Consider the following 15,823-nt stretch of genomic DNA (forward strand, 5'->3'; position numbering starts at 1 on the left):
ATCAGCCTCCTTTCTCCTAATGAACTCAGAATGCTTTTCATACTCTGCTGATCAGGATTTAGTCCAGCCTTCATCCCCGAGGAGTTCAGTGGTGGTTGAGAGAGGAATGTTACGGCTGGACAAGACTCCTGACCCAGACTCCTAGACACCAAAAAACAGGAGATGCAAACCAGCCTAACTGTCCCTGACGGCCGACGGGCCGTGAGTGGGGCTCACAGTGACGGACTAGAGATGGTCAGGACTACACGAGGCAGTGAGAACGGACAACCTTCCAACAACTCTGTCAGCCTCCAGAACCACTGAGCACCCACCGGGCGCAGGCCCTGAGACCAAGCAGGCAATTAAATGCCTAAAGCTGCTGATTGTCAGCAACAGGGCACGGTGAGGACTGTAGCAAACAGGAAGTACACTCCCCCTCCAAAGAGGGCAGCCGCAGCACAGCATCCGGGCTTCCGCTCTGGCAAATCTCGAGTGATGTACGGGCAAATCTCGCCACGCTGAGACGTGGGCAAGAGATGTCCCTGTGCTGGGCCTCATGCTTTGCAGGGGGGGGGGGGGCGGTCCCTGCTCTGCCCCTCCTGTGGCTTCAGCCCTCCCTACGGAGTAAGGAGTCCAGAGGGGGTCATGTGCGCCTGGAACACACACACACCTTTCTAGACCACACTCTGGGTATTTGAGACCCTAAAATTCCGTGCCCAAATGGCCCCAAATCTTTTCTCAAAGGGACAGATGACACTTAGGACCAAGCAGTGGAAACAGGAAAGGTGGTGTGGGAGCAAACGGCCAGAGCCTGAACATTCAGGTTAGCGTGTCTTCAGGCTCCCCGTGGTGTGGGGACGCAGCCAGCCATTCCACTGCCGCTCTCTGACGTGAAGCTTCAAGGACTCCCAGGTTCTGAACTCCAGTCTAGCCTTCCAAAGGTCATTAGGAAGGAGTATCGCTCAAGGCAGAAGAGAGGGATTATATTCCAGCTTTGAAGCTTTGTAACTTTTACATACATAGCCATGTGGCATCCAGGCCTCCGTTTGTATTCCTGCCCAAGCCCCACAGTGTCAGGGGCTGGGTGAGTGTGGCCGAGCAGGAACGATGCTGGAAATTACGACTTTTACGTGACATTCTTTGACTTTTTAATTTTTATTAGGTTGATTGGTTTCTAAGTTTTTATTTTAATAACCTGGTGCTCATGACGGCAAGTGCACTCCTGAATCCCCCCCGTTTCACCTGTTTCACCCATCCCCTCCCCGCTCTGGCGACCATCAGTTTGTTCTCTATAGTTTAGAGTCTGTTTCTTGCTTTATCTCTCTCATTTTTCCCCCCTTTGCTCATTTGTTTTGTTTCTTAAATTGCACATATAAGTGAAATCATTTGGTATTTGTCCTTCTCTGACTGGCTTACTTCACTTAGCACGATACTCTCTAGCTCCATCCACGTTGTTGCAAATGGCAAGATTTCATTCTTTTTAACGGCTGAATAATATTCCATTGTATATATATAATACGCTTTCTTTATCCATTCATCAATCGATGCACACTTGGGTTGCTTCCGTATCTTGGCTATTATAAACAATGCTGCTATAAACATAGGTGTGCTATAAACATTAGTGTTTCTGTATTTTTTGGGTAAATACTCAGTCTGATTGCTGGACTGTAGGGTAGTTCTATTTAAAACAATTTTTTTTTAACGTTTATTTATTTTTTGAGAGACAGAGAGACAGAACATGAGCAGGGGAGGGGCAGAGAGAGAGGGAGTGATAGATTCCGAAGCAGGTTCCAGGCTCTGAGCTGTCGGCACAAAGCCCAACACGGGGCTCGAACTCACGAACCGCGAGATCATGACCTGAGCCGAAGTCAGACGCTTAACTGACTGAGCCACCCAGGCGCCCCAGGGTAGTTCTATTTTTAACTTTTGGAAACTCCACACTGTTTTTCACAGTGGCTGCACCAGTTTGCACTCCCACCAACAGTGCATGAGGGTTCCTTTTTCTCCACATCCTCATCCAACACATGTGGTTTCTTGTGTTTATGATTTTAGCCATTCAGACTGGTGTGAGTGTATCTCACTGTGGTTTTGATTTGCATTTCCCTGATGATGAGTGATGTTGAACTTCTTTTCATGTGTCTGCTGGCCATCTGGCTGTCTTCCTTGGGAAAGTGTCTATTCATGTCTTCTGTCCATTTTTTAATTGGATTATTTGTTTTTTGGGTGTTGAGCTGTGTGAGTGCTTTATGTATTTTGGATACTAACCCTTTATCAAATGTGTCATTTGCAAATATCTTCTCACATTCTGTAGGATGCCTTTTGGTTTTGTTGATTGTTTCCTTTGTTGGGCAGGAGCTTTCTATTTTGATGGAGTCCCAAGAGTTTGTATTTGCTTTTTCTCCCCTTGCCCCAGGGGACCTATCTAGAAAACAGTTGCTACCGTCGATGCCAGAGACATTATTGCCTGTGCTCTCTTCTAGGATTTTTATGGTTTCAGGTTTCACATTTAGGTCTTTAATCCATCCTGAATTTATTTTTGTGTATGGTGTAATAAAGTGGTCCGGTTTTCCCAACGCCATTTGTTGGAAGAGATGGCCTTTTTCCCATTGGATATTCTTTCCTGTTTTATCAAAGATTAATTTACCATATAATTGTGGGTTTATTTCCGGGTTTTCTATTCTGTCCTATTGATCTATGTGTCTATTTTTGTGCCGGTCCCATACTGTTTTGATGACTACAGCTTTGTAATAACTTGAAGTCTGGAATTGTGATGCCTCCAGGTTTACTTCTCTTTTTCAAGATTGCTTTGGCTATTTGGGGTCTTCCGTGGCACCATACGAATTTTAGGATTGTTTGTTCTAGTTCCTGTGAAAAACGTTATTGGTATTCTGATAGGCACTGCATTAAATTGGTAGATTGCTTTGGGTAGTATAGCCATTTTGACAATATTTGTTCTTCCGACCCATAAGGAGGAATGTCGTTCCATTCCATTGCGTCGTCTTCAATTTCTTTCATCAGTGTTTTATAGTTTCCAGAGTACAGGTCTTTCACATCTTTGTTTAGGTGTATTCCTAGGTATCTTCTTATTTTTGGTGCAGCTGTAAACAGGATTGTTTTCTTAACTTCTCTCTTTGCTGCTTCGTTATCAGTGTATTGAAATGCTCTAGGCCTTTGTAGATTGATTTTGTATCCTGCAAAGCTACTGAATTTGTCGATCAGTTCTAGCAGTTTTTTGGTGGAGCCTTTAGGGTTTTCTGTCTCTTGTATCATGTCATCTGTGAATAGCGATTTGGATTTGGAGTCCTTTTATATCTTTTTCTTGTCTGATTGCTGTAGCCAGGGCTTCCAGTGCTATGTCTAATAAAAGTGGTGACAGTGGACATCCCTGTCTTGTTCCTGATCTTAGGGGAAAGGCTCTCGGTTCTTCCCCACTGAAGATGATGTTAGCTGTGGGTTTTTCATATATCACCTTTATTATGATTTTTTTTTTTAATTTTTGAGAGAGAGAGAGAGCAGGAGAGGGGGCAGAGAGAGAGAGAGGGAGACACAGAATCTGAAGCAGGCTCCAGGCTCTGAGCTGTCAGCACAGAGCCAAGATGTGGGGCTCGAACTCATGAACCATGAGATCATGACCTGAGTCAAAGTTGGATACTTAATTGACTGAGCCACCCCAGGTACCCCTGGCCTATATTATGTTGAAGTATGTTTCCTCTAAACTTTTGTTGATGGTTTTTACCATGAATGGATGTTGTACTTTGTCAAATGCTTTTTCTGTGCCTACTGAAATGAGATGGTTCTTATACTCTCTTATTGACATGATGTATCATGTTGATTGATTTATGAATTTTTTTTAAAGCAGTGCCTTTTTAAAATGTTTATTTATTTTGAGAGAGAAAGAGAGAGAGAGAGAGAGATGAGCAGGGAAGGGCAAAGAGAGAAGGAGAGAGAGAATCCCAAGTCGCTTAACTGACAGAGACACCCAGGCGCCCTGATTTTATGAATACTGAGCCACTCTTGCAACTCAGGAATAAATCCCACTTGATCGCGGCGAATGCTTTTTTTCTTTTTTTTAATGTCGTGTTGGACTTGGTTTGCCAGTATTTTGATGAGGATTTTTACATCTATGTTCATCAGAGATGTTAGCCTGCTGTCCTCTTTTTTTGTGTGGTGTCTTTACATGGTTTTGGTGTTAGGGTACTGCTGGCCTCATAGAATGAATTTGGAAGTTTTCCTTCCTCTTCTATTTTTTGGAATAGTTTTGAGAGGAACAGGTATTAACTCTTCTTTAAATTTTGGGTAGAATTTGCCTGTGAAGCCATCTGGCCCTGGACTTTTGTGTGTTGGCAGTTTTGTGATTACTGAATCGATTTCATTGCTGGTAATGGGTCTGTTCACACTTTCTATTTCTTCCTGCTCTCATTTTCATTAGGGTCTATGTTTCTAGGAATTTATCCATTTCTTCTAGATTGTCCAATTGGTCATAATATTCTCTTATAATTGTTTGTATTTCTGTGGTGTTTGTTATTTCTCCTTTTTATTTGTGATTTATTTAGGTCCTTTCTCTTTTTCTCTTGATAAGTATGGCTACAGGTTTATCAATTTTTACTATTTTTTCAAAGAACCAGCTCCTGGTTTCATTGATACGTTCTACTGGGTTTTTTTTAGCTTCTATTTCATTTATTTCTGCTCTAATCTTCATTATTTCCTTCCTTCTGCTGGTTTTGTTTTTATTTGTTCTTTTTCTAGCTCCTTTAGGTGTAAGGTTAGGTTGTTTGTTTGAGATTTTTCTTGCTTCTTGAGGTAGATCACCTGCATTGCTATAAACTTCTCTCTTAGAACAACTTTCGCTGCATCTCAAAGGTTTTGAACGGTTGTTTTTTTTTTTTTTAATGTTTATTTTTGAGAGAGAGAGATAGAGCATGAGCAGGGGAGGGGCAGAGAGAGAGGGAGGCATAAAATCCGAAGCAGGTTCCAGGCTGTGAGCTGTCAGCACAGAGCCTGACGTGGGGCTTGAACTCACAGACTGCAAGATCGTGACCTGAGCCGAAGTCAGGTGCTTAACCGACTGAGCCACCCAGGCGCCCCTGAACTGTTGTGTTTTCATTTTCATTTGTTTCCATGTACTTTTTCATTTCTTCTTTTATTTCCTGGTTGACCCATTCATTGTTTAGTAGCATTTTATTTAATGTCCATGTACTTGTGGTCTTTTCAGAATTTGCTCTTGTGGTTGACTTCTAGCCTCATAGTGTTGTGGTCGGAAAACACGCATGGTATGACTTCCATCTTTTAGAATCTGTTGAGGCTTGTTCTGTGGCCTGATGTGTGATCTACTCTGTGACATCCCTCGATTTCTTTTCTAGTTTTTTTTAGGTTTTATTTTTTATATTTGAGAGAGAGACAGAGAGCGCGTAGGGGAGGGGCAGAGAGACAGAAATAGAATCCGAAGCAGGCCCCAGGCTCCGAGCTGTCAGCACAGAGCCCGACGCGGGGCTCAAACTCACGAACCACGAGATCGTGACCTGAGCCGAAGTCGGACGCTCAACCGACTGAGCCCCCCAGGGACCCCGACATCCCTCGGTTTTTAAACATTCACAAGCCATTGACTGATGATGGCGACAGTGGCGATTACAAAACCACTGGGAGGACGGACCAAACGTGCTTGCAGGCTGGATGGCGACTGCGGGCTGCCCGTTTGAAACCTCCACCGCGCCATGACGACAGCATGCAGCACCTGTGCAAAGTGTGACATCTGTACATGCAGCTCTCTGTATGTGCTTTTGCGCATGACTGTCACGGTGACCCTCTGAGACGGGGATTACTGACCTATGTTGTCGTTAGGGGAATGGGGCTTGCAGGGTTTGAGGAGCTGGTCCTAAACCGTTGACTCTTGAGTGGTGGTTCCGGAACTTGAGCCTGCATCTTCCAACTCCAAGCCCAGCTTCCTCTTGTAGTGTTCTGTGTTTCAGCCAACATTCATCCCGACACACACCAGACACTTAACCCTCACGGCATGTTACGGATGAGGGATTTGAGGCTCTACGAGGTCACATGATCAGTGTGGGATACAGTCGGTTGGAACCAAGGTCTGACTTCTCTAGAGCCAGAGTTTTGTCTTGAGAAGGAAAAAGCCCAAACAAAAACAAGTCTGTTGGGAAGGTTCCGCCCTCAGCCAGAAGGAGAGGAGCCACAGAGAGAGCCTTTTCTCGGTTGCCATATGTGTGAGTTAGAGCCGTACGAAGGTGCAATCTGTGCTCAGAGGTGGGGGCGGGGGGAGTCTTACCAGTTCTTGAAATTAACCAGAGAATATGTTGTAAAAATAAAAATAAACCCACCCAGACTTTGCCGTTAGACGGGAGGCACTGGGCTAACGTGCCGTCGTCCAGAACCAGGCTATTTGCAAACACGTGGTCCCACGCAGGTGCGAGCGCCGTGACCAGGAGGGGAGCCCCATGGGTCAGACACAGCCCGGGGAGTGCGTGTGGCTGGCTCTGGCCTCCACAGGCCCACCTCAATGAATCTCTTTCTGAAAGTCGGTCGGCGGATCGACGCCCGTGACGTTTGGAGTCCTCGGTGCCAGGCACTCTGCTAGATGCTCTATAGCCACGATCCCGTTCACTCCTTACAAGACGGGGACTATGGATCCCATTTTACGGGTGAGGAAACTGAGGCAGAGGGGTGACGTGGCTGGCCAAAGGGCACACGGCTGGTAACTGCCAGAGCCAGGATCTGAGCCTGGAACTGGCGGTCCCCGAGGTCTGACACCTTGGCCACAGGGTGCTGTTCCCTGTTGTCTCGCAGAGATATCAGCTCTGCCTTCCCGGACTAGTCAATTACCGAAACCAGCCTTACTGTCATCTGAGAAAGTGGCAGGCGACTGGTAAAAGTAAGGGCTTATGCTTGGGGAGGATTAAACGAGACAGCACTCGGACGGTACTTAACTCGGGGTCTGGCACAATAAACGTCCTACAAGACAGCCCCGGTCTTTCCAATCTAACCAAATGCCCTGCCTACCTCTGCAGCCTTCTGATGTGCCTGCCACCCCCCCTGAGCCCAGCTGCCCCCCCCACCCCCAGCCCTCTGCCCAGGCTGGGCCCTCGTCCCAGCAAGTGGCCTTCTAACCTCTGCAGGACCCGCTTGAGGAGTCACCCCACGTCCAACCCCACCCTCGCCCGATGCAGGGGGCGCTCCTCACAGGCCCCATCTGGGCTTCAACGGCCCGCTGTCCAGACTTCCACTTCAGGACTTATTTTGGGTGTAATTACATGTTCACAGATCTGTTTCCCATAACAAGTTTGTCTGAGATCCAGCACGCGTTAAACAGAAACAGGCAGGGAAATCTACAGCTAATACACGGTGGAGAGGAAAAGTTCCAGGCCACCGGGGACACCACACTTCCTGTGCCATGCATCACCACGCCCGCTGGCACAGGGGAAGGTCGGTTGGGCCCTTTCATCGAGTTCTGCATCGAAAGCCAAAAAAACATCCAAATGACCCTCTGACCTAGTGGTTCCATTCCTGGGAAGACTTGTTAAAGGCAACAATTAAACAAGTAAGAAAAAAAATCTCTTTCTTTCCTTATTTTGAGAGAGGGAGCGGGAGCAAGCCCCTAGGCGAGGAGGGGCAGAGGGAAGGAGAGACAGAATCCCAAGCAGGCTCTGCATTGTTAGCGCAGAGCCTGACGTGGGCTTGAACTTGCGAACCGCGAGATCATGACCTGAGCCGAGACCGAGAGTTGGATGCTAAACTGACCGAGCCACCCAGGCGCCTGAGAAAACATAAATTTAAGCCCAGAATCACCTCCGGCCTCGGTTGCTGAAAACAAGCAAACAAAATAAGCAAACGTTCTTATTCGCCAAGCATAAAAGGGAGGTTGAGTCACCCAGAGGAACGGTAATGCCTGCTTGTTGATTATTTGCACGTGCTAAACGCCGATCACTCCACTTCACTGTGTCATTTCGTCCTTGCACACAGCCTGCATAATTGTCCCTATTTCACAGTGAGGAAGACTGAGGCTCAGAGGTTGTGACGAAAGTGACAGCGACTAGAATGGAGAACTCCGTGCCGGGCGTGCTTCTCAGCATCAGGACATCATGTCAGCTCCTGCTCACCAGGGTCTGTGAGGAAGCCACTCTTTGGAACCCCTGCCACCAACAAGTGACCGAGACCCAGAGACAGTAATAATGTATCCACAGCCACACTCCCGTCAAGTTCATGGTCTTACTTCCTCAGCTCTAGCTATGGTGCCCTGTGTCACTTCAGCGGCCAGTCGCAGAAGAGGGCCTGGGGGACAGGTATCTGCTTTGAGACCCTGTGCTTCCTGCCACGATGGTGTTCCTGCTGCAGACCGCAAGCCACCTCTGTGATGGCTTGAATTATGTCCCCCCAAAGATGCTGAAGTCCTAAAGACCAGCATCTGTGGAACCGTAACGGAGATAGGGTCTTTGCAGATGAGGTCATGGGAATATGACTGTGTCCGTATAAAGCAGGGAGGTTTGGACACAGAGACACGCATGGAACAGAGGCAATGTGCAAACACGGGGAGACCGTGACTGACTAGCACAGAATGCCCGAAGCGACCAGAAGCTAGGAGAGAGGCCTGGAGCAGATTCTCCTCGGAAGCCCTCAGAAGGAATCAACTCTGCTGACAGCCTGACTTCAGACTCCTGGCCTCCAGCCTGCGAGAGAACACATTTCTGTCGTCTCAGCCACTCAGCGTGGCACATCGTTATGGCAGCCCCGGGCTATTAGTCAACTTATCAGATTATGAGGCAACCACAAAATGGTGAGCACAGGGGCCAGGCTGAGAATACCCGAGGTGCACATGATGTTAAAGGGGCCACCTGACTGCCACCACAGGAAATCACAGCTGGGTGTAGAGAAGGCGGCAAGCAAATGCACCAGCACGACTAAGCTATTTTCCAATTCTTTCCGTTCTCTTCCATCTTCCCAATTTTATCCAGCAAGCTTGTATTACTCTTATAACTGGCTTAAACGTATGCATTTGAACCATGAGAATCTGGAGATAGAGAAGAATTCCTTGTTACGGGCTGAACTGTGTTCCCCAAATCCGCATGTTGGAGCCCTAACCCCCCAGTGCCTCAGAACGTGACCTATCTGGAGACACAGCCTTTAAAGTGGTAATTGAGTTACAAATGGGCTGTGAAGACAGGCCCCACTCCAGTAAGACCGGTGCCCTTATAAGAGGAGGTGAGGACACACACAGAAAAAGGAGAGACACAGAGAGACAGAAACCAGCTACGTGTATGCACAGAGATGGCCGTGTGAACGCACAGCAAGAAGGTGGCCGTCTGCAAGCCAAGGAGAGAGGCCTCAGAAAACCCAACCCCGCCAACATCTTGACCTTGGACTTCCAACCTCCAGGACTGTAAGAAAATAAATTGCTGTTGTTTGAGCCTACCGGTCTATGCTATTTTGTTCTGGTGGCCGTAGCAAAGTACTACCAGGAACCAGGGCGGGGAGGGGGCGAGACTTCCCACGGCCCCCAGCACCGCACGCTGGAGCCGAAGAACAGGCAGGGTGAGCCTCGCAGGCAGGGCACGGTGGCGTCACTCACCCAGGCAGTTGTGTCCATCGTGGGCCAACATGAAGCCGTCAAAGCAGGTGCACCTGTAGTTCCCCGGGATGTTGATACATTCGTGCACACAGCCCCCATTGTAGTAGTCATTCTCACACTCGTCGATGTCTGCAAAACGAGGGCCAGGAGAGGGATCAGAGGAAGGGCCTGGGGGTCTGGCCTCCCCGCTACCACTGAGGCCCCCAGGGCATGACTGGTTTGGGGGTGGTGGGGGAATGACTCAGTAGGTGTTCACTAAAGTCCTTGCCGGGGGCCGGGGACCCGCAGATGACAACGACAAAGCTCCTGGCTCTGCAGCGAGGCCGGCCACCTCCTCACAGGGCAGAGCCACGTGCCAAGCCACATGCAGGGGGCCTTCACCATAGCGAAGCAGACACGATTCACACCCAGCGCTGCCTCCCTCAAAAGCCTCCCAATAGCTGCATGTGGGGACCCTGTTTAAAATCCCCCCACGCCGGCTGCCTTCAGTCTATCTGAAAGCCTCCCAGAGACAGAGCTCATTACGTGTGAAGCAGGGAGTACTGAGTAACGTGAACTTTGCGCACCGCCAAAAGCGTCGCCTCTGCAGTGAGAGAAAAGTCTGCACACTCTGCCGAAACAGTTTCCTTCCCCAGCAACGTCTGAAGCTTGGATTTCCACCGCTCCAGTTTCCTTGTTGTAACAAAGGCTTCTGTCTCATAAACAATGGCCAACAGCCTCTGTAAAGGTCACCCCTTTCGCTGTTTTAAGTCTTTTGCAACGTTTCCCATCAGGGGTCAAAGGGCTATCAGTTCTAGAGTTCCAGAGAGATTTGACAGACCTCAGAGAATAATAGGAACGCGCCTAGTTAACATTCAACGAGCCGTTTCTATCCCCAAGGCCTGCTGGCAACACCATATGTCATTACCTCCTCACACCACCCAGTAACTTGGGAAGGGGGACACCGTCATCCTTATGCCAACTTTACAAGGGCACCAAAGAAAGCGAGGCACAGGGAGGCCAGACCCCGGCCCAAGGTCACACACCTACGAAGTGGTACCAGTGGGATTCGAACCGGGCAGCCTGGCCTGGGAGCCCCATGGGGCACGAGCCCACCGTATCTCTGGGAGTAGCAAGCAGGGGGAGCCGGGGCCCAGGGAGAACCACCCCCAGCACCGCCTGGGGGCACCTGCCCTTCTCCCAGCTCTGCCTGGGCTTCGGCAACCCCTGCCCAAACGCTCCCCGGATTCGCAGTCTCAGCCCCCACCCCGGCCGACTTCCACAGGCAACACAGGAAGGCCTGGAAAAGGGAGCCGGAAGTGCCCCACGGGGGAACCGGAAGTACTGTGCTCAGGGGAACCGGAAGTGCCCGAGCTAAGGAGTACCGGAAGTGTCTCTCGGGAAAAATCAGTCCCTCCCCTCCAGGGTCAAAATGGGACACTGGAAGCCAGGTTCCGGCTGCGGAAGCCGGTCCAAAGAAGAGAGAGTTCTGAAGGCAAGCCTGGCTGCTCCCTCAAAGGCCTGGCATAGAGAGACACCCAGCTCCATACTCTCCCCGTGCTGGTCCTGAGGGTAGAGCTGCACCCAGCGGAGGAAAGCCACGGGGGCGAATTGGAGTTCGCAGGCAGGAATGTCCATTTGGTCAGAGGCTCTCTCAGGAGGTAGTGAGCTCCCTGACTCAGGAGATGACCAACCACTGTCTAGACGTCTGCCTGCCAGTGATGCTGCCAGCAGATGGGATAACTTCGGTGAAAATGGCGGCGCGAAAATGCCAGAAAACAGAGCCCGGACTGTGCCCACCGGTGCAGCCATGACGAGGGAATAACAAAGGAGCCCGGATCCCCAAAGGGGCGGGAGACAGGAGCTCCCACCAAACCCGCCTGCCATGGCCGTCAGCGTCAGCTGGGAAGCCGACTCAGTTCTGCAAGTCAGTTGGATTGTTCTTAATCATTATATTTAATGCGCTGAGACATTTTAAATACCACTGAAGTTAGAGATAAGATTTCACGTTTGAAAGGGCACATGGGTTTATAAGATGGAGACGTTGATTACTTCTCATTCTCTGCGGCCCTGACCTTTTGCCAGAGCCCCAGATAAACCAATCCAACCACTGAATCTCCCGGACACTCCAAAGGTAACACGGCTTGATTTTAATTCATCAGCCTATACTTCCCTCGGGGTCCCTGTCCCCGTGGATACTGTAATCCTTACACCTCTCCACCAACATCACAGCAGCTTCCAAAGCATGGCTTTTCTACACCCTTAACATGGTTGCAGTCTGCCCACTGGTCACCCAACCCACCACCCGCTCAGCATCAGTATCATCTCTCATCTGATCTGAACACAGCAGCTCCCAAACCATTCCCTTCCTCCTTTCCTTCGTGTAAACAGTGACTCAGGAGAAGATGGCCTGGTCCCAGCTCTGGGGGGGGGGGGGGGGGGTGGGGGGGGGTGGGGCCTGGTCAGTCCAACCGATACAGTACGTGCAGCAGCTATTGGTTCCAGGGCGGGCATGTGACTTAGGTTGGATCAGTCAGATTGAGCAGAAGGACTTCTACCCCGTGCTCGGGTAAAAGAATTCTCTCTCTCAAGTTGTACCCCAGAAGGAAGTGTGCAGATACTTCCTCCTGAAACATACACCGGCTCATTGAATTTTCATAGCAACCCTCTGGAGCGGGTATTTTAACTTCATTTGAAGGTTGAGCAAACTAAAGTGCAGAGAGGTGAGGTAATTGCTCAAGGTCACACAGTACATGGTAGGGCAAGGGTCAGAAGGAAGGTCTTTCAGTCTGAAAAAGCGGTGTCCTTTCTAATGATTTAGAATGCCCACGACGTGCCAGGCATTGGCAAATTACTTTATGCCCCTTATTTCACCCTTGGCACATCTGCACCGTGTGCTGAGAGAGTGCTATCTCATCATCCAAACACCTATTTGTGCATTCATCCTTCCACGTGTCTATTCATGCTAAAATGTATTCATCTAAATAGCCGACCACCCTCCCATTCATCCAATCCTCTATTATTCACCCACCCAATTGTGCAGCCAGATATCTGCCCATGTGTCTAACTATGCATCCATCCATCTTAATATTAAGCTAGGCACCCATCCTTAACACCTAAACATCCATTCACTCATCTACCTACCCAAATGTCTAACCACCTATCCATCCATCGATCCAAACACCTATCCATCCCCCCGCACAGGCACACACACGCCACCCTTACCCAGTCTTCCATTCACCCACCCATCCATTTCTTCAAACACGATCCATCTAAACAGCTTATGAAATACATACAATAAGATTTTCAAAAAGAATAAGGTGTTAGGAAGAAGAAGAGAAGAAGAAGAAGAAGAAGGGGAAGAAGAAGAGGAAGAAGGAGGCGGAGGAGGAGGAAATAATGAGGGTTGAAGAGTAAGAGAAAGCTGGTGAAACCCTGCAAAATTACGTTTGGTAATTTCCAGCACGATTTCAAAAAGTTGGCCACAAATACGGCTCTGAACCTCCTGGAAGCCAAAGCAAAGAAGGAAACACTATCAGTTAGAGTCACCACGTCCATAAAATGCAAGGAAACCGGCTCTTTCAATGGCGGGAAGGTCTACGAAAAACATCTCTTACCCTGGTTAACATAATCGTATGCCCCAATTTGCTTGGCATAGTCCCAGTTCATGCTGGAATTACTAAGAACACACTCTGCACCCGCAAAATAACAAACTATTTGGTCACTATACCCATCATGCATTATAAAGAGATTGCTGAATAATCAATAAAACAACTCTAGCCTTTCCTTCCTGGGCCACCCTATAGTGTCGGCCACAGTCGATGCCAGTTTGGCAGAAGAGCGCAGGCATGTCTATGGCTCCCCGTCTTCCCTTCATTTATCTCCAAAGGATTCCCCCACATCCCAGCATCTTAGAACCATCAGTTCCCCTTTAATCCCCGGGCCTGACGTGCCTCTGAGATCAGCCTGTAATACCTGCTCACAAACGAAGCCCCCCCTCCCCAGAGGTCTGTGTCTGTGCGTTGAAGTTTTGTCTTTTGTAATCATGTTTGTTTGTTTTTTTAATACATGAGAGATAAACACACAGACAAATCAGCTAAAATCATCTCTGCTGAAGCAAGTGGATTTATTACTGTGATAAATGTATCCGTGAGCTGCCAGCCCTGGAGAGGGCCACACAGGCTTCCGAGATGCCCATCGGGCTCTGACCACTTTTTCAGGACTGTTAAAGCCGGAGAATGAGGGTGCCTGGGTGGCTCGGTCGGTTAAGCGTCTGACTCTTGGTATCGGCCCAGGTCACAGTCTCACAGTTCGTGGGATCAAGCCCTGCTTGGGTCTCTCTCTCTCTCTCTCTCAAAATAAATCAATAAGCCTTGAAAAAAAAAAAAAAGCCAGAGAATGAGAAACAGGCAGATGGGGCAGGGAGAGGGTGAAGGAATGGAGGGGAACAGAGCCAAGCTCTCTGGATGTTTATTCCAAAACGATTATTGTGGGTTGAACTGTGTCATTCCAAAAAACGTTTCGGTGCCCTGACCCCCAGTATCTGTGAATGTGACCTGATTTGGAAATAGGGTCTTTGCAGATGTAAGCAAGTTAAGATGAGGTCATACTGGAGTGGGACGGGCCCTAATCTAATGACTGGTGTCCTTATAAGAAGAGGGAAATTTGGATACCCGCAGAGAGGATGCTGGGACAAAGAGGAGAACACCATGGAAGAACAACACACAGACGCACAGAAGGAAGATGGCCAGGTGACAACGGAGGCAGACACTGGAGGGCAGAGGCTGTGTGAGAGCCAGGTGTCAGGGCTACTCCCATTTCACTGACATGGAGGCTGAGGCACGGCGTGGCTGAGCACCTTGTCTCTGGCTGGTGGCTGTGTTCAAAGGCAGACACTGCACCTGTTGGAGCCATATCCTTAGGGTGCAAGAGGTGAAGACTTTTTAAAAGTGCTTCACGCTCCAAAAAGTTACTAGGGAGAAAGTGGGAAGGAGACGTCACATGCATCATTATTTGTGTTTCCCACGTGCATACCTAGCCTTGAGGTTGAGGGGTGGTGATGGGGAGGGGTCACGTGAGTGGGAACCGCAGGGAAGGGGGGGGAGATCTGACCCGAGTGCTCACCCCAGCCATCCCTGCTCCTTCTCCAGCTTGCGTTTTCTTTAAAATAAAAGAATTTTTTTTAACGTTTGCTTATTTTGAGAGAGAGTGACAGAACGTGAGCGGGGGAGGGAGACACAGAATCCGAAGCAGGTTCCAGGCTCTGAGTTGTCAGCATAAAGCCCGATGCGGGGTTTGAACTCACGAGCCATGAGATCATGACCAGAGCCGAAGTCAGATGCTTAACCGACTGACCCACCCAGGTGCCCCGCATTTTCCTTCTTTTTTTTGTTTTTTGTTTTTGTTTTTCCTTTTACATTTATTTATTTCTGAGAGATAGAGACAGAGCACAAGTGGGGGGAGGGGCAGAGAGAGAGGGAGACCCAGAATCCGAAGCGGGCTCCAGGCTCCGAGCTGTCAGCACAGAGCCCGACGCGGGGCTCGAACTCACAGACCGTGAGATCATGACCTAAACTGAAGTGGGACGCTTAACCGACTGAGCCCCCCACCAGGCGCCCCACATTTTCTTTCTTTAGTGAAAATTCATTCCTCAACAGAAAACAGCTCCCAACATCTAACAGGGGAGAGCAAAGCAGCACAGGAACCACTCATTATGGGATTTTTAAAAGGACACAAAGTTCCATTTTTCCTGCATTAAAATGGCAGCGTGTGCGATCCCACAGCTCTGGTTATATGCCCACAACACTGGAACTCGGATGAGAAGAGTATAGTTTTTTTTTTTTTTTTCATTTAATTCAAAATTGATTCTTGCTGCCCCATAAAATATATATTTATTCGGTGGTGCCTAGGTTCTAAAAGATTGTATTGCAATGAGTCAGAGCTCCTTCTCATTTTATTTGAACCCTATTTCAGGGCATTTTTCCTAAGAATCAGGACTGACTGGAAAGGTTCTCGAAATGAGGATTTTTAAAGCACCCTGCTCTCCACTTTCAGAGATCATTACTGAAAAACGTCTTCTCATTCCTCCTTGAAACTGGCATTTTTTTTTTTTCCTTGACGTTCTTTGCAGGCAGTGGAGACCAAACGCTCTAACAAAGACCCCTTCCCTGGCTGGGTGCTATAGCATGTCTTCTTCTTTGTCTGGGGGCTTTAGGAAAAACCATGCACCCCTTAGATCAGGCATCCATTCTGGGAGACACGTATGGCTTAGGAAGTTGAGTCCTCATTGGT

General features: G+C 48.8%; 1 protein-coding gene across 5 annotated transcripts in view; it reads right to left on the bottom strand.

The window, feature by feature from the left end:
- SCUBE1 (signal peptide, CUB domain and EGF like domain containing 1) overlaps nucleotides 1–15,823 on the bottom strand; it is a 131,643-nt gene that overhangs the window by 100,661 nt on the left and 15,159 nt on the right. For 4 of the 5 annotated variants that reach the window (XM_053226897.1, XM_027070532.2, XM_027070530.2 and 1 more), the window contains exon 3: nucleotides 9,554–9,682. In XM_053226897.1, the coding sequence (XP_053082872.1) occupies nucleotides 9,554–9,682 (129 nt within the window). Of the gene's footprint in view, nucleotides 1–9,553; nucleotides 9,683–10,460; nucleotides 10,812–15,823 lie in introns of those variants that run through there. The other variant, XM_027070533.2, reaches the window with a different exon arrangement.

This window comes from Acinonyx jubatus, chromosome B4 (assembly GCF_027475565.1).
Source record: "Acinonyx jubatus isolate Ajub_Pintada_27869175 chromosome B4, VMU_Ajub_asm_v1.0, whole genome shotgun sequence".
NCBI lineage: Eukaryota > Metazoa > Chordata > Mammalia > Carnivora > Felidae > Acinonyx > Acinonyx jubatus.